Source organism: Dendropsophus ebraccatus, chromosome 10 (genome assembly GCF_027789765.1).
Source record: "Dendropsophus ebraccatus isolate aDenEbr1 chromosome 10, aDenEbr1.pat, whole genome shotgun sequence".
NCBI classification, from domain to species: Eukaryota; Metazoa; Chordata; class Amphibia; order Anura; family Hylidae; genus Dendropsophus; species Dendropsophus ebraccatus.
The window spans coordinates 52,147,967-52,173,773 of record NC_091463.1 but is presented as its reverse complement, the minus strand read 5'-3'; the positions used below and the strand labels follow the sequence as shown (position 1 = coordinate 52,173,773).

The following is a 25,807-nucleotide window of genomic DNA, read 5'->3' as shown; positions in this document are numbered from 1 at the left end:
GTACTCACTGCCCCTGCTGACAGCAGCTCCCTGTGTACCTCATAGAGCTAATATCACACTCCCCTCCTTCAGGCTTTACCGCCCTGCTCTAAGGTGAGTCTGTCGATAAGATGGCCAACATGGAGGAGCATGTGACCATGCTCTGCCCCCAGTGTCCTCCATAGGAATATACAGGCTCAGTGGTGGACACTGGGGGCGGAGCATGGTCACATGCTCCTTCATGTCAGCCAACTTATGGACAGACTCGCCACAGAGCAGGGCAGCACAGCCTGGAGGAAGGAAGTCTGATTTTAGCTTTATGAGGTACACAGGGAGCTGCTGTCAGCAAGGGCTGTGACTACACTTACTAATACTTTGCAATTTTACTATAAAGTGGCCAACTTCTTTAATCGAGCTACACCAAACTCCAAAGCAATACATTAAGTTATATGGAACCTTGTTTATTAGTTGTAACGCAACAGTTAAAATAAATTTTACATTATAGTCAAATCTGTTTAAGGGGTTTTATACAGTACATATATATGAGTATTTGTGTGAAATGCTGCTCAAATACTCTGTATTATTCTTACCACGTGAGCGTAATGCCTGCTATAGCCCAGAAACCTTTCCAAATATATTTGTGAGTGTTACAATCATCCTTTACCATGGATATGCTCAAAAATAAGTGGATTGAATGGACAAGTGGTTCTTTAAATTGCAATGCAGAAAATAGAGTTTAACTCCCTGTCTTTTGCACAGCAGGGCTCTTATCAAAAGATATTTTAATAGAAACAAGGCACAATCAAACCAACACGAGGAAATGGAGGGGACTTGTAAATTGTTTATGAGTTTTGGACACTGCACAATAGACTGTTATTCAACAAGAAGAGCCAGAGGGCAGTTTCATTTCACAAAGGAGAAAACAGACAGAATGTTCTATTCATATTTAGAATAACATGTTTCAGATATTATTGGATTTTATTCATCTGCATGTACAAGACAGGCGTGGAAAAATGGACAAGATTATTAGATTTTAGCTCGACTTGTTTTTTAGTTCTTTCAATCTGTATTCTTCTAAATGTTCTAAATGATCAGATTTGAAACCAAGGGCATTTTAACCTTGCTATTACTTATGGAAACCACTGCACAGAAGCATGCACATTGGAGCAGATTTATACATCTTATAAAAGGTAAAGGTAAAATCCTTGAGTATAAGAGTCTTTAAAGCTGTATCAACTGGGTTTTGTGACTGCTAATAATACCTAAGGCACTTATGAATATTTGTCATTCAATCTTCGGTCTTACGTAAGCCACAGTATGTGCCGGAATCTATAACATTCGGAGTCCCTAATGTAGGCATTTTTTACGCTGCCATATGGTTCCCCATACAATGTCACATTTTAAGGATACTTTCTACTAGAAATAGTAGAGAAATTTACTGCTGCAAATACACAGGAATTCTGGAAACAATTAGAGGGGAAAGAAATGGTGCACGTGCCTTCCACCACATTTACTATGTGGTTTGGATATTTTTTCCACTTTGAAAAGTACCTGGCATAGCAAGATTGAATGAAAGGTTTAACATTCATCGGTAAATAAATAAACACCTACAACTTCCAGAAACAAAAGTTATAGGAAAGGAAATCACAAATGAACACTATCGAACTTACAAATGTTTCCCCGAAAGATCATAACATAGCATCAGAATCTATAAATACCATATACACTAATAATATGCTCCCATACTGCATGTAACTGCTTGTAAATGTTTAAAGTGCAGGCGTAATATCACAATAAAAAATTATATATGCTAACCCTTATCCCTTTAAGACAAAGTTTAACCCTTGATACCCTCCCTTTAAGAGCAAATGTGGTACTGTTCCTTTAAGAGCAACTTTGGTGCCATCCCTTTAAAATCTACTTATGTACTGTGCCCTTAGAAGTGACTTAGGTACCGTACCTTTAAGAACACTTTGGTTCCATCCCTTCAAGAATGACTTTGGTGCCGCCCTCTGAAGAGCGACTTTAGTGCCACCCCTTTAAGAGCAACTTTGGTGCCAGCCCTTTAAGAGCAACTTTGGTGTGTCCCTTTAAGGATGACTTTGGTGCCGTCCCTTTGAGAGCGACTTATGTACCATCCCTTTTAAGAGCGACCTATGTACCATCCCTTTAAAGAGCTATTTTGGTACCGTCCCTTTAAGAGTGACTTTGGTACTAGCCCTTTAAGAGCGACTTTTGTACTAGCCCTTTTAATAGCCCCAGGCTTTTAAAAGCGAATTTGGCCCTGGCCCTTTAAGAGCAACTTTTCTACCGTCCATTTAGGAGCGACTCTAGTACCAGCCCTCTAAGAGTGACTTTGGTACCATCCCTTTAAGAGCATCTTTGGTACCGTCCCTTTAAGAGCGTATTTAGTATCATCCCTTAAAGAGTGACTTTGGTACCGCCCCTTTAAGAGTGACTTTGATACCGTCCCTTTAAGAGCGACTTTGGTGCCATCCCTTTAAGCTAGACTTTGGTGTCATCCCATTAAGAGCAACTTTGGTGTCATCCCATTAAGAGCGACTTTGGTGTAGGCCCTTTAAGAGTGAATCCCTTGCCAGCCCTTTAAGAGCGAATTCGGTACCAGCCCTTTAAGAGTGACTTTGATCCCGACTCCTTAACAGTGACAGCAGCCTTGTAAATGATAAAGGAAATTGCCTGGTTACCATGACAATCTTGTGGAAATCTGTATTTATGTTCTACATCTTCCATTGGAGAATAGGGAACTTGTGACTGTGTGGATGTTGTCAGGCATTGAGTGAAGACCTGCGAGTTTCTATTGGCATTTTACTCTGAATCGGTGGGCAGGCCTTCACTATTAATGACATTTGCCTTGACATTTGAGTTAGTAATTAGGTGCCGCAGTGCACAGAGGTGTATACAGGGGTGTGTTCAGCCACTGGCCAATCAGCATTCTTCTTCGCTGGGCCAAGCTGTGCAGAGCAGAGAGACGGCTGACCTCCCTTCTTGCATTTGAGACACCTAGCATAGCATAGTATTTTATATAGAAAACAAGCAAAAATAAATAAATGAAGTAAATTGCAAAGATGTAGTGCAAATATGTAGGAAGAAGATGGTACTCACTGACTGGGTATAATCATCCGGCTTTATTGAACAGATGTGCCATCTTCTTCCTCCATACTTGCATTACCTGGATATCTCTGCTCATGATTGAGCACCAGCTGGGTTGCTACATTGTTGGTGGTCTACCGGAGCTCTTGCCGTGTATAGAACTGAGACTATGACATCTACTTGTTTTCTACGTGTTGCAAAGATGTAGTATATCACCAGTTTTAATATTATTTATTGGTAATGTCAGTGCCCATTTAAGTGTGTCATAAATATTGGGTAGACTTATTGATAAACATGTCACTTGTATTAGATATTCTCTATTGTTTAGAATGACAACACATAAAACTTGATTTATAGTCGTTCCCATTTCTTTGTGTAAATGCTCGGTGAAAGCTGTTTCTGCCGGTGCTAATAAAACCATATTCTTGATCATTACCGATAAGCAAAATGTCTTGCATTTGAAATAATGAGCGTGGTTGGTGCTCGGTTTCTATTTTGGGCTGATTATGTATGCATCTTTTGTGCTTTTGTTCCAGCTGTTAAACAAATTGCTGTAGTTTTGAGCCACACATTTCGTATTTAATTTATCAAATCGTTTTTCAAGTTTCATAGAGGTATAGGAACTACCACTTGGCACACATTGAGCACATCTTTCCTATGCCCAGCCCTTATTGCGGGAATAGTAATGACCACATTTATCATAAAGTCAGCTTAACACACAGGTGATAGAGGCACAATTGTTACAAGAAAACGGAGTAATTGAAATGTACATGGGATTTTGGGTGGGATGTAATGAAATTGCTCCTGGAGCCGTCTCCTATTCAAAACCCCATCTCCTATAACATGGAAGAATCCACTTGTTGTACTGTTGTTACTAAACTAAAAAATGCTTTGGAATTATTAACATTAGATGAAACTGGAAAAATAAAAAGTTTTTAAGAGGTTGCCCAGAAATAAAGAAACATGGCTGCTTTCTTTCAGAAGCAGAACCTCTCCTGTTCTCAGTTTGGATGTGGGTTTTGCAGCTTAGTTCCATTGAAGTCAATGGAGCTGAATTGTAAAACCACACACAACCTGGGGACAGGGGTAGTGCTGTTTTTGCTGTTTTAACCCCTTTAATGGCTTTGAAAGATGTTCACACGTCGTCATATTTCTGTAAAGAACGGACACTAATTGCAATAGAATCAGCATCCGTTCTTTACTGCAGGGGCAGCATTGTATTGAAGTCAATGCAATGCCTCCTGCTGTGTCCACACATCGTTATGTTATCTTCCGTTCTTTAGCAAGAACGGGCATTGAAATAATGTACCTGCCTATTATAAATAATATCTGTACACACAATGCCCACACAAAAAGCAATGTGCGGCTACAGGCGCACTTTACATTGAAGTGAATGGCTAATTGATTTGCGGGCACACCTGACGGTGCCTGCAATTCAATGATAAAAAAAAAGAACATTCCTGCAGCCAGTACAGAGGTACCAGCTGCAGGAACGTCCTGAATGCAACCCAGCAGCCGGCAGTTTAACAGCGTCTGTTGCAATGGACGTTGTTAAATGTTGTGTGAACATAAGCAAATGTATCAAGGATTTGTTGCACTGTTAATTAGTTTCCTAGATTTTTCTCATGTCTGACAATTTTTTTTATTTTAGTCAGTTAACACACACACAGTTTCAATGCAGTACTGTTACGATACCATCAAGGTACTGCATTATTTCAGTGTATGCGAGCAGTAACACAACAGTACTGCAATGAAACTTCGATGTGTGTAAATGCACAAGCAATCACCAAATATTATTATAATAAGTAACACCCAAAGGCTAGATTCACACGCTGTAACTGTGCGGCTGTATTTTTTATGCGGCTGTAAATGTGCGGGTGAAACTCCGGCCGTGGGAAAAAATAGACATGCGGCTCAAAACATACGGTCATTTACTTGGAAATCTGGTTCAACTAAAAATAACAAATAAAATGTTAAGAAAGTGATGGAAACACCTCTGGATGCATCTGGGAAAGCAGGGAACACAGTTTACATGAATCGCTATTACTGGGGTTTGCGATCCTCTGCAGTATAGCCGATGTCTCTCATGGTTAATATATTGAATTAATAAAACACATTTTCTGTCTAATAAAGTCCCTTTTATTGTTCAATAATTAAATGTAAACGATTCCATCATTTTGCAATTAAATATACCGTTAAAATAAATATATATATATAAATAAATGTATATTTATATATATATTTATTTTTTGACAGTATATTGAATTGCACAATGATGGATTCGTTAGAATTAAATTATTGAACAAAGAAACTGTATTTATTTAAACGAAAATGTGTTTTCTTAATTAAATATTAATTAGTACAGGAAGCTCTATAAGCCGGTAATTCATATGCCGGCAATAGAGCATTCTGTACTAATCATCACTTTACTTTAATGAAAACATCAAATGTTTCTTCTAATTATGTTATGACAATACCATTATTAGAAGAAACATTTAGAATTATATGTGCGCTCAGCTGATTGGCTGTTCGGCTGAGCGCATATATAATAAGCCGGTCCGCAGTACAGTGACTTCATTGTGCTGCGGACCAGCGAAGAGGACACATCGGGGTGAGTATAGAGCTCTCCCCACCCCCTCCCCTGCACTGCACCCCTCCCAGCAAGGAAGGGGGGGTCAGTTAACCCCTTCCTTGCTGGGATGGGTGCAGTCTGACATCAGTCTGGCCCCCCGGGGGTTAAGGGGGATGCAATACATCCTCCCTTAACCCCTTGGGGGTCAGACTGTAAGCAGCGATCTGTAAAGATGCTGCATACTGTAAGGAGCACAACACCGCTCACAATGATGGGTGTTGTGCTCCTGTTTGTGTGTTTTTTGTGTGTTTCTCCCTTTTTGTTTTTCAGATATCGGTATCCTGGGGATTACGTCGGATTCCATGGACTACGTCGATGACCAGCGGTTGTTCTTTGAATTTTTTAAATAAAATGGTCAATGAGGGGTGTGGGGGTGTTTTTATTTGAATAAAATATTTTTTAAACTTGTGTCTTGTCTTTATTTCTTTACTTTTTAGACTTAGTAGTGGAAGCCGTCTAATAGACGGAATCCATTACTAAGTTGGGGCCTAGTGTTAGCCGGTGTAAAATGGCTAACACTAACCCCCTATTATTACCCCAGTACCCAATGCCACCAGGGGTACTGGGAAGAGCCGGGTGCCAGTGGTCCCGGAGCGTCAAAATTGGCGCTCCTGGACCGGGCGGCAGCAGGCTGGTAAGATTTAGGCTGGGGAGGGCCTAAACCAATGGCCCTTCCCACCCTGGTGTTACCAGGCTGCTGTCGTTTGGTTTTTAACCCGGCTGGTTATAAAAATAGGGGGGACCCTATGCGTTTTTTTTTAATTATTTATTTATTTAAAAAAAAAAACGCATAGGGTCCCCCCTATTTTTATAACCAGCCGGGTTAAAAACCAAACGACAGCAGCCTGGTAACACCAGGGTGGGAAGAGCCATTGGTTTAGGCCCTCCCCAGCCTAAATCTTACCAGCCTGCTGCTGCCCGGTCCAGGAGCGCCAATTTTGACGCTCTGGGACCACTGGCACCCGGCTCTTCCCAGTACCCCTGGTGGCATTGGGTACTGGGGTAATAATCGGGGGTTAGTGTTAGCCATTTTATACCGGCTAACACTAGGCCCCAACTTAGTAATGGATTCCGTCTATTAGACGGCTTCCACTACTAAGTCTAAAAAGTAAAGAAATAAAGACAAGACACAAGTTTAAAAAATATTTTATTCAAATAAAAACACCCCCACACCCCTCATTGACCATTTTATTTAAAAAATTCAAACAACAACCACTGGTCATCGACGTAGTCCACGGAATCCGACGTAATCCCCAGGATACCGATATCTGAAAAACAAAAAGGGAGAAACACACAAAAAACACACAAACAGGAGCACAACACCCATCATTGTGAGCGGTGTTGTGCTCCTTACAGTATGCAGCATCTTTACAGATCGCTGCTTACAGTCTGACCCCCAAGGGGTTAAGGGAGGATGTATTGCACCCCCTTAACCCCTTGGGGGCCAGACTGATGTCAGACTGCACCCATCCCAGCAAGGAAGGGGTTAACTGACCCCCCCTTCCTTGCTGGGAGGGGTGCAGTGCTGGGGAGGGGGTGGGGAGAGCTCTATACTCACCCCGATGTGTCCTCTTCGCTGGTCCACAGCACAATGAAGTGACTGTACTGCGGACCGGCTCATTATATGTGCGCTCAGCCGAACAGCCAATCAGCTGAGCGCACATATAATTCTAAATGTTTCTTCTAATAATGGTATTGTCATAACATAATTAGAAGAAACATTTGATGTTGTCATTAAAGTAAAGTGATGATTAGTACAGAATGCTCTATTGCCGGCATATGAATTACCGGCTTATGGAGCTTCCTGTACTAATTAATATTTAATGAATAAAACACATTTTCTTGGAAATAAATTCAGTTTCGTTGGTCAATAATTTAATTCTAACGAATTCATCATTGTGCAATTAAATATACTGTCAAAAAATAAATATATAGATAAATATACATTTATTTATATATCTATTTTTTTTAACAGTATATTTAATTGCAAAATGATGGATTCGTTAGAAATAAATTATTGATCAACGAAAGTGTCTTGATTACAAATAAAATGTCTTTGATTAATTTAATATATTAACTATTAGAGGCATCGGCATTCGGCATCATTGCCGGCTATTTTTGAAGTACTCCGTACGGACCGCCTGTCAATCCTCGGCCGCATGTCCAGCCGCAAATAATGGTCTTGTTCATTTTTTACGGGTCCGTTTACGATAGGGCCGTAGATTCATACATAGTGTGCACTGTGCAGCCGCATATCCTATACTTCCCAGCATACACACGAACCATCAAAAATACCGCCGCACAATTACAGCCGCAAATACAGCCGCACTGTTACAACGTGTGAATCGAGCCAAAGGCTGTTAGACGCTCTCTGCCTGGTGAGATCAGACAAGGTGAAGTATTCTGCAATGTTGAGTTTCAGTTCAGGACGTTTTTTTCAAGGCTATATATGATTTCAGGCTGAAATTTCTTTTTGTACTTGAGTGAATAAATAGTTTCTACTGGAATTCTCTAAAGTTGTTAGCATGCATAAAATCATACATCTTTCATGTGACGGTTGCACAGCAAAATGGGGAGAAAACGACAATAAAAAAAAATCATAAGCGCAATTTATAGAACACATCTGCTTCAGCAGCTGGTGTGCAACAATATACGTTGTGAGACTTGTTCTTAGGGTTCTTGTACATGGTTGAACTGTATGTTTCACAGTATGGTCTTTTCAATTCAACAGCTTATAGAAATCTATGCTAGCTGGTATTTCCACCATAATTTATGCCATTTACCAGCATAAATTATACTATGTCTGCTGGATAGTGGAGCCCCCCCATAACCTTTTAAGCAAACCCCACCCACCCACTTTTTTTCAAAGTGGCACAGGTGTTATAGACCTAGCAGAAAGATATTTTATCTAATAATAAATCCCACCTTTTCTATCTTTAAAAAATGTTCCCCTAGTAACAATATCTGCAGAGCCTAATGGAACATGCCAAGATTTACAGAGGTGAAGTTAAATCCTCATAGAACACTATAGTGGCACTATACAGCCATAATACAACTGTATGCACCTTCCCTCAAGTTAAAGCACTGCTTCAGTATATACTGTAGTTTACTGACAGTCAATGCAGCTATAGTTATCATGTAGCCACAGCAGACTCTTCTGTGACTGCTCTTACAAAGGAAACATCCCACAGAGGATACTGTAATTTCATGTTATGTACCAAATTATAAAAACATTTTATATTTAAATCCAATTCATAAAGAACCTAGGAAAGTGATGATATTTAGTTACATGGTCTGGCACTAATATATACAGTACTTTTGTGTATGTCTTATTAATGAGTTGAAAACTGGTGGACACACAAGCTCAGTCACAGCCATTTCGGTAGGAATATTGGGGGAGATTTATCAAACATGGTGTAAAGTGAAACTGTTTCAGTTGCCCCTAGAAACCAATCAGATTCCACCTTTCATTTTACAAAGAGTCTGTGAGGAATGAAAGGTGGAAGCTGATTGGTTTCTAGGGGCAACTGAGCCAGTTTCACTTTACACCATGTTTGATAAATATTCCCCATTGTATTTATCACGGAGGTCATGAAAGAACTGTCTCTTTTCTTAAAGTGTACCTGTCATGTCAAAAAGTTTTGAAATGTCATAGAGCAAAGATTTGTGAGGGTCTGGGGCTCTCACCAGTTGCTAAAATAAGCGGGAGGAGGCGTACGGCCTAGCACTACTTTCCCCAACTGTGTGCACTCAACAGGAGATAGTTTGATAGGAGTCTGTCTGTATTAGGGGGTCAGTGCTTGCAGTGGATATAACTTGTTCTAGCAGTTGATGTGAGTCTGAATACCTAGATCCCCACTGATCAAGGTTTTTGACACATCCCCTTGAATGACAATAGTACCCATAGAATACTTTGCTATAACATGGCAGTATATCTGAAAAGTATTGTTAGTATTGTAAAAATGTATTAGAAGGTAAGAATGGACTATATTTTTAGCTGCCAGAGGGGGAACGAGACTAATTAATATTAGAGCCTATTACCAGCAGCACAGATGACAAGAGGCAGCAGTGGGGATATATGGAATCTAAAGATGATGAATTTTTTTTTTTTTTTTTTTATGCTAGAAACATGGTAAATTACTTAAAAGCAGCTGTTTCAGGACGTCTGGTATGAAAACGATTAATGGGCTGACCCTGTTAACCTTGATATACTGTATACTAATGAGGAAATCTGGTAACTAAAAGGGCCTTCCAGTTCTACCATTGTTTTAAGCTAGGTAGGAAGTGCTCTGGCTTCTTCCCATTATTGTCAGTTTGCTGGTAGCTAATATACTCCTGTTCAATAGAACCTTAGTCACAATTAATTAAACATGATCTACAGCAGTTAGAGTAAGTGATTCAGCTGAGCTCATCCATTTAGTGCTGCCTGCTTCTGCCTTGAATAGTTTATGCCTGACATAAGACAAAAGTGTATATTTTGAGTTATTCCCAGTGCCCACATAGAAATGCATGCCAAAAGGGCAAACATACAGCATGAATGAAGATCGCTTATCCGGGATTCAAAACATCATGAGCAGCCAAGCTCAGCGATGAAAGCATCCTGTCTGCCGCCTTTTGTTTGTAGACATTCAATTAGATGGAAACTAATGAGATTTACTTTTATTGAAAACCATTTTCTAATGTGTTTTCAATTTTTCTGGGAAAAGGTAAAGGGCAATAACGGTAGCTTCAAAACTAAAAAGCACTTGTGATTTCATAAATACGTATTTAACATTGGGAGATAGATCTTCGTAGGTAGTGTGAGTAGTGAACGGAGCACATCTCTGAAAAACAGTGCACAGAATGTGTCACCCATGACACCCACAAATCACCTGATCGTTAACCTGTCGTTTCAAAACATTTCTTGAAAACTTGCAAGATCTGCTGTTGAGCAAATGAGAGTCTCCTTCATGGTGCATAGCTATTTCTTACTCTTTCCATATCAGGGGATGGGACCTGAGCTGGGCTGTTTTTTAGTAGTACACACACAGTTACTTATCTGACTTTATTTTTTTGGGGCCAATCACAACACAGCCCAGCACCTACTCCTTTAAGTGAAGGAACCATCAGTACATTTGTTAAGTGTTGCACATGGATAGAATGACGCTGGGGCAGGGAAGCCAATGCCGTGGTCGTTTTTTTGAACCACAACCTGGTTCCAGCTTATTACGCCACTCTATTCCCGGGCACCAGCCGGGGGTGAAGCACTGGAGGCCGCCCCCCCCCCATGGACGGAGCTCCATTAGAATCAATGGAGCTGCATCAAAGAGGGACCTGGGTTTCCTACCATTGGGGGGGGCAACCTCTAGTGCTTCACCCCCAGCAGGTGCCCAGGAATAGAATGGCACCATGCATGGTAACCAAGCCGCGGTTTAAAAAAAGGACCTTCCCCGCACCGACCCCGTTCAATTTGTGTGCAAAGTTTAAAGTGAATGTACTGATGGTACATTCATTTTAATACTACAGTATGCCATAAAGTAGTGCTATGAATGTGTACTGGATTGAAAAGACTGTCCTGGAGGGTAGATGTCTTTTGAAAGAAGGAAAGGGGGGGTTACAGATGCACTGGCTTTGTATGTCAGCAGTAAAGAAATAAATAACAGCAGCACAGTAAGGATGAGATTATACTGAGAAGTTAACTGCTTCTGCTGAGAGGGGAGTAAATCCTTAATTGACCTTTCAAAGACAGTAAGGATCCACTAGAGACTCACAAGTTGCAGGTACATAACCGATGCTTGCACATAGTCTCCTGCACATAGTAGTAACTAAGCACTGTCCATACTTTGTGTTCCTTCCTGCTCTATTACCGTAACAATAACCATATGAGGCATATAGCGTCTTGACAAAATATAGTATCACACTACACACAATTTAAAAACACAAACGCAATAGCGAGAAAAACCATTGCAAATACGATCATAAGTAACGATTATCGTTCCATGGAAATGAGTGAACGTTTTCAGGTCTTTCGCAATACCGGCCGTTTGAGATCGTTAATCGCTAACGATTATGCGAACGATCATCGTCCTGTGGAATAGGGCCCTTAGACACTGCACTGTAGTTATACACAATAAAGGATATAACAAAAAAGGGAATAACATTTAAAAGTGAAATACTGTTGATAACAAAAGAGTATTCTATAGACTGCCAAAACAGATCACATTTTGGAAACTTTAATCAATATTTTCCCTTTGGAAGCCTATGTTAATAAAGGAAATATGTCATAAGAACATGACCTATTATTAATTTTTTATGTTAAACATTTTTTATGCTTGAGTTTCTTTTAAAATTGTCTACATCAATATCTGTTCAACATAAAAACCTGAAATGGTGCCGTTTCATTCAATCCAATAATAGCTGACAATGACCTCTGCACAGGTCACAGAGCATACCTAGAAAAATCTCCCCTAAAAGACAATGAGTCATCTTTAAACTAAAGGTTCTTAAGGTCTTAATGGGTTCTGTTAGGTATATCTCTAACTTTTATTAAAAGCAGCTTTGACAAGAGGACTGCCCCATAATGATGTACAGAAAATACAAATGCACAATCTACAATGTAAAAATAAAATCAGGAAAGAATATATTTCAAAATCTGATTTTAATTAGTAAAAAAAAAACACCAAACGATAAGTTATTAAATGTGGTTGACACTGTGTGAGTAAAACTACCAAGGGCACTGCATCACCAATCTTTTTGTAGATGTCCTTGTAATGTATACTTCACTCCCATGCCATTGTTTTCTTTGTGCTAAGCAAACTCGTATAGAATGAATAGATTTCACCATGTTTGCAAAAGTTTAGAATAATAACGTAGTGCTACATTTAGAGGTCAAAGGGATGATTAGCATGGACTAAACTGACAAATTAGATCTATAGCAAATGTAGGAAATATTAACCTACAGGCACTATTAACCAATAAAGGATGTCTTCTTTTGCATAAGATGAATGTTAGATTTACAGGCTTGAATAATGAAATCAGCATATCCATAGGGTTAAAATCACACAGTGATGAAGGGAATGATTGCTGGTTGATTGCTTAGGATCCAGAGCTGCTATGAAGCATTTTTACCATGCATTGTTAGAATAAGAATGTCTGATAAATGTAGATAGGGTCTGATTGAGGGATTTACTGTGTTTTCCAATGAATCAGAAGAAAAGGCGCTGCTGTATGTGACGTGTTTGTAGCTGATGTGTGAACAGTTAAGTTCAGCAATTTTAATATTTTCTGTTAGAATGTTGAATTTGGATGACACGTAAGCTTGTTGCCATTCCTTGAAAATATCAATAAGAGACAAAAATGATCATCATTTAAATTTTAAATTTGAAGAGTCAAACGCAAAAAAAGGAATTGTCACCATAAACAATCATGTGTGAAATAATAATGTTATTGTTTCATATGTGCTGTGTTTCTCCGGAAAAAAAAATTCTTCTATGAAAAAAGGGCTAGGGCTTATTTTCAAAGACACAGTATGCCCCTATACTTTAGCCCTACTCTATACAGTAGTTAGCTGCCAAAGTGTATGTTCCACTGTTGTTAGGCTCCTATACAGTAAGTTCCCCTGTAGTTAGGCCTCCATACCGTATACACTTCCTTCCCCTTGTTGTAATTGTTCCCCCATACTGTATACACCACCCACCTCTGCAGGTAGTCCCAATACTTTATACCTCCATGCCCTGCTGTAGTTGGCCCATGAACCCTCTGGTTGCCCATATTCAATGTACATTACTATGTCTCTTCTTACTACTCTTTCTTCCCCTGCAGCTTGTGTTGAGCAGGTGTCAGTGCCCAGGATCTGGTCAACTGATTTTAACTAGGGCAATTTTTAACTCACTTCAAATATTTTTACATTTAAGGGGTATTCATATGCTGCTAGGATGGTGCAATTACCCCCCCACCCCCTTGCCCCCAGATTGTGGCATCCCATCATGCCAATTGATCCCCTGCATCTCTATTTGGTGCTGTCTAGTCTCCCAGCTCATTCTTCTTAATGCTTCCGATAGGAGCACTTCCCGGATGGGTAGAACCTGCCCGCTCAATCACTGGTCAAGATGAGACATCGTTCTTGTCAGATTGACTGAGTTGACTGATCCAGCCTCAAAAGTAGAAGTTACTTAAAAGTTTTATGATCTGTGAACAAGAAAAATGTAATTACTTTCCTCTTTGGCCGTTACTGTACCTCAACTGTATGAAGTGGAATTTGGAACTTACATAGATAACCTGGAATACCCAGGACCTATTTAAATTCTTTGTATATTCCTGTTTCTCCCTGCTGTTTCCTCAATGTTAGGCTATGTTCACACTACGTAAAACTACGGCCGTAGTTCTCGCCGCAGAACTACGCCCATAGTTTTGAGGAGTTGAACATAGCCTTATTTGCAATGGGATCCCAGCCGGAGCATACACACATCGTATACGCTCCGGCCGTGATGCCATGCGGCGCCGGAAAAAACTGACATGTCAGTTTTCTGCAGCCGGAATTCTGTGAATTCCGGCCGCAGCAAGCCCTGTCAGTTCACACAGTGAAGCGAGCGGCTCCGGCCGCTTGCTTCACTGTGGGCTATGGGAAGCATACCGGCCGCATACCGGCCGCGATGATCCGGGCACAGACTGGCCGTTCCTTGACCCGGCCGGGGTCACGGAACGGCCGGTCTGTTACGTAGTGTGAACATAGCCTAAAAGTAAAGCACAATAAAAAAAAGTCTATAGACCCCTCTTCACCCACTCTTTTTCCTGCAGAAAGTTTATAAGACTCCTTCTGCGCTCTTCATTTGCCTTTTTCATTTGATTAGGGACTGTCGAAAATTGGATGTGTTCTGGAAAGACCATAATATAAAGTGAAAGTTGTAAGACCTACCAGTGGATCCCAGCATTTTTCTACAAGGTTTTAAAGACATAACTGTTAGTGGGAAGAAACTTGTAGGAATCAAGAAAATGCCTTATCACAGCCCACCAGGTCAGCAGTATACTGCTCTTGGCACAAATTAGTAAATAAAATGAATAATAATATTACATTTTAAAGGTAGTAAAGTCAGATGAAAGTGTAAGTAAATCTATCTTGGAGTAAACCTTTGCCTTTCTGCAATACAGATTAGCTCTAGAATTCATCACCATTAACTTAAATAGGTAATTGATAGCTTTGCCATAAATTCTTGTCTCCAAACAGAAATCTTTTCCACATCTGTGGAGGGAGTCACCAGCAAGTGTTTAATCTCTCTGTAGCACCACTGCTGGGACAATTAAGAATTACACAGGTCTTCTGGAATTTAATGAGATGACCATATAATACACAGAGTATTTAGAGCAAATGCCTCTCTGTGTAGCCATTATCTACTCAAGCTTAAAGATAAGGATGCTGAAGAGGGGATCCTACTCAATAACTTGAAATAAATAGCTAATTGGAAAATAGGCCTCTACAACATTTTTATAGGGTTTATCTTGTTTTGAGCAATCACAATTGTATTTCCCCTAAACCAGTTCTTGAATAATGTGAGCCAACACCTTTAAACCAAGCCAACGTCCAATGCAATTATGTTTTACATGGTTGTAATCTATATAGTTGTAAATTACAATATTTGAAGTAAGTTCAGAAAATTTATACCGATAGTCTTCAACCAGTCTGCAACTCATGTATTTGTATTCTGTATTCTTTGCAGGTTCGACTAGAATGGCCAACGGATCTTGCTGTAAACCCAATGGATAACTCATTATATGTCTTAGACAATAATATTGTGCTCCAGATTTCTGATAATAATCAAGTGAGAATTATTGCTGGTAGACCCATACATTGCCAAGTTCCAGGTATAGACTACTTTCTCGTCAGCAAAGTAGCAATTCATTCCACCCTCGAATCTGCACGAGCCATTGCTGTATCACACAGTGGAGTCCTCTACATTGCTGAAACAGATGAAAGGAAGATTAACAGAATACAGCAGGTGACCACAAATGGAGAAATTTCTACATTAGTTGGAGCTCCTACGGACTGTGACTGCAAGATCGACCCGAATTGTGACTGTTTTTCAGGTCAGACCAAGTGTTTATTATTTTATTTTTATTTATTTTTTCTAAATTAAACTGTATCTTATTAGTTACTAATAGCACCAAAATTACTAACAATAAATAAAAAATGTTATCCTAGTACCTGTAAAACATAACCTCTATTTATTAGCAATTAAAAACAGTTCAATGATTATTGTCATAAAGATCTTTACATAACAGCTCAGTGCTATGACTTGGAGTACTGCACATTTATAGTGTGGCACAGCAATACATTTAAAAACAATAATTAGAGGCAAATGTAGCAACCAGATAGATGATATAAAGCAGCATTTACCCACGATTAGTGATGACCGAACTTGCAGAACCCAAACTCTTGGCATTTGACTTCCAGCGGCTGAAAAAGTTCTATACAACCCTAGGGCTGCCAGGAAAACATTCAGCAGGTTGGCCCCTGTTTATTGGTGGCTGTCACTTGTGTACTACTTACCTTTCCCATTATTCCTCACATCCTAACACGTTTTCCCACAACAGTAAAAATCTCTGGGGCTCATCAGACAATGTAAAAAACAAATTTTGACTCTAATTTCCAACTTCCACAATGACTGACACAGGTGCCTTTACCACAGCAAGAGACTGGGTTGTTATCTTTGTTGATCATTGGAACATAGACAGCAGAGTTTTATTCGTTTTTCATTAGCTCTTGATGAAAATCTGCCATGATAACTTTAACCGCCCATTTACATGCTAATATAATTAATCCTGTTTAGTCTGTATTGTACATTTACAGTTTTACAGCTGAGCTGACATAGCCAGACCCTGTTGGCAGGATGCATTAATATTTGTCAGCAGCAGACTGTAAACTGTTATGGACTTCCAACGATACATCCTGGAAATCTCTACAGATGACCACAACAGTGACTACCTGAAACTGTGTAGAAATGGGAAAAGAAATGACTGGATATTGACCATAACCATCTCAACCGGGATTTAGCAGAGACAAACTTCTCCCAAGATAGCAACTGTGAATAATTATCTTCACATTCATTAACATAGCTTCAAAGGGACTGTTTGAGGTTGTGTTTTATACATTATTCTGTTTATTGGATAATAACCTGAGAAAAAAATTAGGTAGATCTTTGGGGCTTAACAATATGCTCTTCAGGAGCTAATTATAAACTGTACTCTGCGATCAGGAACAATATGAGGCCATACAGAATATTTCCATGAAAAACATCTGCATTGTGCCAGTGGCCATTTGAAGGGAACCTGTCAGCCCTGACAGTGGGCCATAAAACCCACCCTACGCCAGGATACAGTGTGGGATAGTTACTCTCTCCTGACTTATCTGCTCTGGATACCAGTCCAACTGTGTAGAAATCACTGCCTTCCCTAAAAAAAAATAAAAGTCCATAATCACCTAGATAATTTTAAATCTGGGAGATAAATTGGTGATCTAATCCATTAAAGTGTCACTGTCATCATAAAAAGAAAGGTTTTCATTGGTCTGGGTGTGAGTTTTAAGACTCGTACCGATCACGCAAAGAAGTAAAAGTCCTCTTCCCACTATGTGTCAGTGAACTCAATCAGGCTCCATAGACTTACATAAACTGATCATGTGACACAGAGCCAGGAGAGGACCGCACTGGGCGTGGTCTTCTCCAGGCTCATTCTAACGATCAGTACGGGTCTGAACACTTGATCCCATACACTTTTACTATTGTATTTATGCTGCAAATACAATCGGCACTAGGACATGTCCTTCGTTTTTGCAGTATAAATCAAGGCCTAACTGCAGATCCGCAAAAATTGTGGACATGTGAATACGCACATGGAAACCAAAGGGATCCGGATCCACTATTGCAGACAGATTTTGCGGATGTGTGAATAAGGCCTTAGAGTGGCCAACATGCTTGTCATGTTTTAAGCCTACATAGATATTAGAGATATTACAAATTCATGTGGTTATTAAGATGGCAAGAGACAATTTGACACTCTCCAACATATTTTGACATTCTTCCAAAACAAATTTCATAGTCATGATCAAGAATAGGAAAGAATGTCTTAGAGAAGAAGCCACACATAGAGTTTGTATTTTTTCCTGCCCACTGGGCAATAACTAGATCAACTGCAATGGAAGAGTCATTAACCTTTATAAAAAAAAAAAAAAAAAAAAAAAAAAAGGACTATAGGAATCTGGGTGATCAAGCGTAAGAGAGGCAGGGTTTGAGATTACTAAAACACTTGAACTGAAGAGGGTGGCCATTCTCTGGTATTTTCTCCTTTCTAGGTCATAGCAAATGGTAAAAGAGAAATTTCAGAAAAATTGGCAGTAATTATTTCTGAAACCTAGATATCTCTGTGAAGTCTTGAGCCCACATGTTGTACCAGTGTTCCATAAAATCTTTATCTGGACCGAAGCAAAATACTCCAGAAAAAAAATAATATACAAAATAAGCTCTTGTCTTTCAAACTCCAGTTTGAAAAAAAGGGAATTCTCCCAAATTAGACATGCAAACAATAGATGTAGACATGCAAACAATAGTTGTACAAACTCTCAGAGTAGATAAGGATACCATCAAGGTAGACTAACAAATATTGGTAAAGAACATTCTTAAAGACATCATTAAGAAATGTTGAAATACAGTCAAAGCATTGCAAAGACCAAAGGGCATCATTACTTATTCATAGTGCTCGTCTTATGTGTTGGAAGACGCCTTCCACTCGTTCCCCCCACTAATCTGAATTAAGCTCCATGTAGGATTAATTTGTAATCGGCTCCCTTAATGTGATCAAATAATTCAAAGATAAGCAGAATTGGGTATCTGTTCTCCACTTTGATTTTATTCACCCACAGAAATACAAGGCCTCAAAGATCTCTTCCTCTTTTTCATGTAAATTAACCAAGCTGTAGCAGAAGAAAACTCCCAGTTAAAATCTCTCAAAAGTTTCCTTAATATATGCTGACATCACCTAGTCTCTGATAGAGAAAGTAAAAAAATAAATAAATAAACCTTAGAATGATAGCCTGGAAAAAGTGAGATGGCACTATCACAAGAACAATGCACAGGAAAAGTCTCTGCTTCTTGTTTAGACATCGTAAAGTCCTAACATGGAGGTGGGAGCCCTCTCAAGGAACGTTGAACTGACCAGCAGTAAGGCGATTATCGCTCCGTGTAATAAAGAGAACAATCCGTCGATGATCAACCATTTCTTTAGGTTTAGATGTAAAATCATCGGAGGCAGACCGCACATTGTTACGTGTAATAGCAATGCGCGGGACGATGGCTGATAATTATAGTGTTAAATAATAAATACTAACTCACCTTACCAGCATCCCTGGAGGCCTTCCACAGTAAGTGCTGCTCTGCTTCTGTTACAGTCCTTGCATTGACAGGCTGTCAGCTGCTCAGCCGGTCACTGGCTGCAGCCTGTCTTGGTCAGTGATTGGCTAAGCAGCCGGTGGCTTGTCACTGCGAAGATAGGAGCAGAGAGCAGAGATGTAGAGCTGTACACAGAGCGGAAGGCCTCCTAGGATGCCAGTGAACACGGTAAGGTGAGTTCATATTTATTATTTTACACTAATGAAAGGGCTTCACGGACATTGCTAATGATGTCCGTGCAGCCCTTACTGTCCATTAAACGGCCCGTGTAATAGTTTGGGCCATGTAATAGGACCCTAAGAAGGTGTGAACCAGATCTTGGAGGTACTGTTGGAAACAGGAAGAACCCATGCAATCTGAACAAAATATAGATAGGAAGTTTTAAAAGAGTCGGGTAATCCCAAAAGCACTAGCCAACTGGAATATTGAAGGCCCCTTATGGATCTCTTTAGTATAAATACTTGCTAATTGAAAGTAAACTGTAAATGTTCTGTGACTGACCTCACCATGTGGTACAGGGGACCCGATAGAGGTATCATGTAGAGGTTCCTCAATTAAGTTCTCTACAGCTCTTGAATCTACAAAAGTAAAGCAGGATTGCTAGGACTAGAGCCCTGATTATAGGGAAAGTCTTATATAGGAAAAGTCTAGTCTGTCAGCTGCTTTCAGCCAATCAACATTGCTGAAAATACTCATATCTATTCTGATTGGCTTAGAGCAGCTGACTGACAAAGGCTCACATTGCTTTCTAAATTCATTTTAGACAGGATGCCGGGCAGAATATGCATTATAACAAAATGGATTACTGTTGATTCCCAATTATTCACCCTTCAAAGCCACTGTGAGGGAAATAAGCATTCAGCAAGTAGAGATGATCAGACATCGGGATTTTACAGGTTAGAGTGAACTCGAACCTTCTCGAACCTGCAGCAATTGATTCCCAAAGCCTTCCCGGTCCATGGGAAAGGAGGAGACAGCCCGGGTACTGCCTGAAATTCCAGGATTCAGCTTATTACCTAGGCCGAATCCCGGAATTCCAGGTGGTACCAGAACTGTCTCCTCCTTCCCCATGGACTGGGAAGGCTTTGGGAATCAAATGGTGCAGATTGGAGAAGGTTTGGGTTCTCTCGAACCTGCAAAATCCCGATGTTTGATCATCTCTATCAGCAAGTAGCTGTAGAGATTGGGGATGCCAGCAGCACGGCCCCTACAATCTGTTTCTCTCAACTGAAAAGTTTTTCTCTAGACTGCAACCTACTTTTTTCTATAACTGTTATCCATCTTTACCTATATATCATAAAAAATAGTCAATTTTGTTAACACTTACAAACAAATCTCTATTTACATGCAGTTGCAGTAATACATTGAGGAGATTGCTGTGTAGGGAAATACGGCAGATGTCCTGGCACCGTACTTGTAGCTAGGAAAAAACAAACAAACAATTTTTAAACCAGCAGGGCTTTGAATCTTCAAAAATTAGTATTGCTGAGATAAATGCATAATAATGCTAATCTTTGCTGATTCACACTTAAAATTGCACCATTCAAAGTAATGCATTTTAAAATGGACTGTGAATATTAAATGTCTTATGTTTATAGACTTTCCTCCATATATATTAAAACATGTGCAATTTGCAGATTAATACATTTGATGTTATTTGTCCCATAGGTGACGGTGGATTTGCAAAAGATGCCAGACTGAAGGCGCCCTCATCGTTAGCTGTTTCTCCAGATGGCACACTGTACATAGCTGATCTTGGCAACATACGCATTCGAGCAGTCACTAAGAACAAGCCTCATCTGAATACCATGAATATGTATGAGGTTGCTTCTCCAGCAGACCAAGAATTGTATCAGTTCAGTACCAATGGGACTCATCTTCACACTTTAAATCTTATAACTAGGGATTATGTGTACAATTTTACATACAATGGTGATGGGGATGTAATCTCTATCACCAGTAGTAATGGAAATTCGGTTCATATACGACGAGATGCTGGGGGCATTCCTTTGTGGCTGGTTGTTCCCGGAGGACAAGTCTACTGGCTCACTATTAGCAGCAATGGAGTGCTGAAAAGGATATCTGCCCAAGGATATAACCTAGCATTGATGACATACCATGGTAACACAGGGCTTCTGGCAACAAAAAGCAATGAGAATGGCTGGACTACAGTTTATGAGTAAGTTGATAATTTGTCAGATTTACTATAGCAGTATAATGTTTTATTTATGGTTCATTGGAAAGAATTAAAGGGAATCTATCAGTAGGTTTGGGCTACCAAAACTGTCACCATTCCTATAAAGGGACTGGAATATGGAGAGCATACATACCTCTGCTCCTGCTCTTGCACTTTGCATAATGAAGAAAATAACTTTTTATTGTCCTGGCCACCAGCTGAAAAGTCAGAAATGCAAGATCTTTCTCTGATCTTCCTTAATATGAGCTTCCCTGACCTCTCCCTTCCCTCCTAGTATTTGCCTTCTTATTATCTTGAGATCATTATTAGTTAACCAAGTTTAAATTCTATTATTGTAGATTTACAAACCCTTTGCCTTTAGATCCCATTTCTTGATATGTTTTATGGCTCACACCCTCCACCATTTTTGTAGCCCATCTTTGGACTCGTTCTATTTTATCAATATCTCCAGAGCTGGACAAATAATTCCAGATGTGGTCTTACTAGAGATCTATACAGCAGAATCACAATCTCTCTCTTTCTATAGGTTATAACTCTTGCTATACAGCCAAGCATACGATTTGCTTTCCCCACTGCCTGGTTGCACTGGTGACTCATTTTAAGGTTGTCGTAAATCACTACCCCTAAATCCTTCTCTTCTGAAGTCTTTGCCAACACAGTACTGCCAATATGATACTCAGATAGAGGATTCCTCCTCCTCAAGTGTATTATTTTACAGTTGGAAACATTGAACTGCAGTTTCCATTGTTTGGACCACTTATCTAGTAAAGGGGTTATCCAGCGCTACAAAAACATGGCCACTTTTCCCCCTACTGTTGTCTCCAGTTCAGGTTTAGTTTGCAATTAAGCTCCATTTACTTCAATGGAACTGAGTTTCAAAACCCCAACCAAACTGGAGACAACAATAGGGGGAAAGTGGCCATTTTTTTATAGAGCTGGATAACCCCTTTATGCTAAATAATTTCCATATTACTGACACCTCCAGGAATATTAACCCTATTTCAATTGCTGAGAGCCTGCCTCTCCGACTCTCCAGCAGCTGATATTCAAAAGTCTTTCTGAGAAATGGCAAATGTGTAACAAGCAGAAGTATGTATGTTTTCCCTATCCCAGTGTTTATTCATGATTTTCTTCAATGTTACTATTTTGTTACCATATACGTTTCTTACTGTGGCTGCTTATAGATATTTTTTTTAGAAATATAGTTCCCCCCTTCTTTGTGTATTCTTCTGGTGGGGTTTTTCCCTGTTACTAAAACCTCACAGATACTAATGAAGCGCTTTCTGGGTTGCTTGTAGAGGTGCCTTGAGGCCATAGAAAGATGGATAAGCAATGTTGTGTTTTGAAAATGGTACCCAAGGCTACAAAATTATATAAAAACTGTTTAAAACCCATCGTATAGTGAAAATGGGTCCACAATTTCAAGGTGAAAGAACTTACACCACCCTTAGTCTGGGATCTAATTCACTTCTCTCCATGACTAAAATTCCTTGAAAGATGTTTTCCGAGGAAAATTTAAACTGTGCATACTGTCCCCCCCATGGCATAAAACAAGAAATGAGCCTTGCTTATTCCCTCTTAACACCCCCACCACACACACACACTGCTCCTGCAAGATCACATGATGGGATCAGCAGGGGGAGCAATGGGGTAAGTATGGCTTGTTTGATGTTTTATGCCACTAAGAGGCAGTATGCATAGTTTTCTTCAGACCAACCTCTTTAACAATCCCATTTCCTACACTAACTGTTCTTTCAGAGGTCAAGCTCCTGAGTATAGTATTATATATTGTGCAGAATATGCCTATGTTCTAGGCTACATTCCCTTTGCGTGACCAGTGGTCCATTGAGCACAATGCCCACTGTTGAAAAACAACATAACAGCATTTGGCACTTTAGAAACCTAATTGTCGTCAAGCTTAAAGAAAAAAGTGTAATCTTCAAGTATACTGGTTTGTTAGTAGATCTGTGGGTTTCCTTAGGGGAGTGCAGCAGCTGCAGCTGGGGCCTCTCTCATTAGATCCATCGACTCAGAATTTACTTAAGAGCAGCTGCTTTGTAACCAAGAGATAGATATTTTTCTGCTCAGATATAATGTTATTTGGCACTTCTGTTTTTTCTAAGCAGTCTCTCATTCCCAGTAATTCTTTTATAGTAGTTTCATTGAAGGAAAAGTTCTCATATAGTACATTATTCTGAGTCTGGGGGAGACGCTATACACAGCAGAGCTGCTGTCCAATCCATAATGATTTTACTAGACATTCTCTCCTCTTATGCTGCGTTTACACAAAACAATAATTGGCCCGATCGTGCGATTAACGATGTCGGAGTAACAATTTTTTTTCCATAACGATCAGCGTTAAGACAGTACAAAATATCGTACGGAAAATTCGTTTTGCGATCGCTTAAGCCTATCTCACACATTGGTTAAATCGGCGAACGACTGTTCACACGGAACGATCTGCAAATTTTTTGCGAACGATCAACGACGATTTGAGAACATGTTCAAATCAAAATGAACAATTTCTCGCCTGTCGTTTGATCGTTCGATGCGTTTACACGTACGATTATCGTTCGACTTCGATCGTAATTGCACAAATTCGCACGATAATCGTTACGTGTAAACGCAGCATTAGAAAGGAAATTTGTGAAGATCAAATTAGCAACATGTGAATAGTACCATGAGTTTTCAGGAGCTACTAAGATTTGATGTATTTCTATATACCAGTATATACCATATACATAGGGTTTTATCCTAATTGATATGGTAACAAGGAATGATCACATTCCAGTGCTTGGAAATATATGTTTTCTCAGGGCCTGCTCTAGCTCTTACAGGGGCCCCCGTCTCTACCCACCCATTAGCTTGACAAATGTAGCTAGTTTATAGAAATTGGTATTGGCCCTCGAAGCCTAGCATTGTCAAATGTTTCTAGAAGCCCCATATGTGCTTCCTCTCTGTAGAATCAATTGACATTATAGAAACCTACAAGTGCTCTTTTTGTTGGTTTCTTAACTCCCACTCAGGCATTCTGCCAATCAGCATGCCTTGTTGGGGTTCCATCTGACAGACAAAATGTACAATTTGTATAGGAATTAGATCGATTATACGTTGAAATCCACAGAGATGTATTTATCATTCACTGAATCAGCACAGAGTGGCAAGATGCAAAGTGTTTGCACAAGCCCTGTTTTTGTGCAAAAAAAATGTTGCACAAACTTCCGCATTGCACAAAAATGTTTTTCTGAAAAAGTCTCCCCATAGTATTTTATTTTTCTGATTTTGCAAGAGAAAAGAGGATCAGGCAGGTTATGGTGGTTGTATAATAAGTGCCCTGCTATAATGATTTAAAAAGGGCAAAATGTGTCACCACCACCTGTCACAACTACAAACTGGGCTGTTATAGGGGTTGTCCCACAAAGATAAATAGGTCCAAACTGATCATGGTGTGAAACAAGTACAATAATTTCCGAAAATGTACTGTTTGAGAGACAAAGGCTAATTCACCATGTGTCTGAAGGCCCTTGGGTATCCAATAAGGTGGATTACTCATGATCAGTTCAACTGCAGTCACCAACTTTGTTTCATGGGACAGTCGTATTAAGGGTAAGGGCTACTAATATGTAATGCAGTAATATTGTGCCAATTATTGGCAATAGTCCATTATGCCATAAAATTATCATGGTATGATGCTCATAGACGCATCTCTGATGCAATCTTTGCTGGTTGTTTTGGCAGTTGAAAAGTGACAGTTGTTGGCCAGTTCCTTAAAGGGGTTGAATGGGATAAAATTACATTTAACAATGGTGCCAAGGATGCTGGGGACATGTGAGTGATATATACAGTACTTACTTGCCCTGTTCTGCCACTGCTGCTGGGTTCTGGGCCGGCCACTCTCTGCCACTGTTGGCAATTTCTAAACATCTAGTGACGCACCGTTCCGCCTGGAAATGGAAGCTCAGGCACATAGTTTTTTTTTTTTTTTTTACTTCAATCTTTATATAATATAATTTATAATTTTCTATTTATTTATAATTACGTATCTATTGTACTAGCTGGAGCAGTGCACCCAGTGGCCCCCATCACCTTACAATCCCTAACAGCTCAGACGCATAGTTAAATGTAGTTTTCTCCTAAACAACCCTTTTAACTCCTTCATGACCACTTGATTTTCAGTTATGAGCTTATGTTGCAAAATAGGCCTTCTTATCCTGAATCAGGAGATTTAACTTTTATTTCAATATTTCGATCCAGCACTGAGATTTAGTTTTAGTTTGGGGCAAAGTAGGATATAAAACTCACAGGAATTTCCCCTGGGGTGCAAAAGCTGAAGGTTGCTGGTTTTTTTTTTTTTTGCTATCAAAAGGAACGCCCTAGATTGGTGTAATGCATATGACACAGACCAGGCTCTCAATTCCACATCATACTTCCAAATCCAACCCATGCCAAAAGTGTACATCATGATTTGGGAAG

The 25,807-nt window shown here is 39.7% G+C and overlaps 1 protein-coding gene and 1 long non-coding RNA gene across 6 annotated transcripts in view; one reads left to right on the top strand and one right to left on the bottom strand.

Moving 5' to 3' along the window:
* Window positions 1-25,807, top strand: part of TENM1 (teneurin transmembrane protein 1) — a 316,457-nt gene that overhangs the window by 257,778 nt on the left and 32,872 nt on the right. For all 5 annotated transcript variants that reach the window (XM_069986814.1, XM_069986815.1, XM_069986817.1 and 2 more), the window contains 2 exons: window positions 15,415-15,781; window positions 20,806-21,316. In XM_069986814.1, the coding sequence (XP_069842915.1) occupies window positions 15,415-15,781; window positions 20,806-21,316 (878 nt within the window). The remainder of the gene's footprint in view (window positions 1-15,414; window positions 15,782-20,805; window positions 21,317-25,807) is intronic.
* LOC138803004 (uncharacterized) lies at window positions 19,638-25,289 on the bottom strand. The gene is made up of 3 exons (XR_011364842.1): window positions 25,187-25,289; window positions 20,465-20,557; window positions 19,638-19,715 (listed from the first exon to the last, which is right to left on the bottom strand). It is a non-coding gene; the product is annotated as an uncharacterized lncRNA (long non-coding RNA).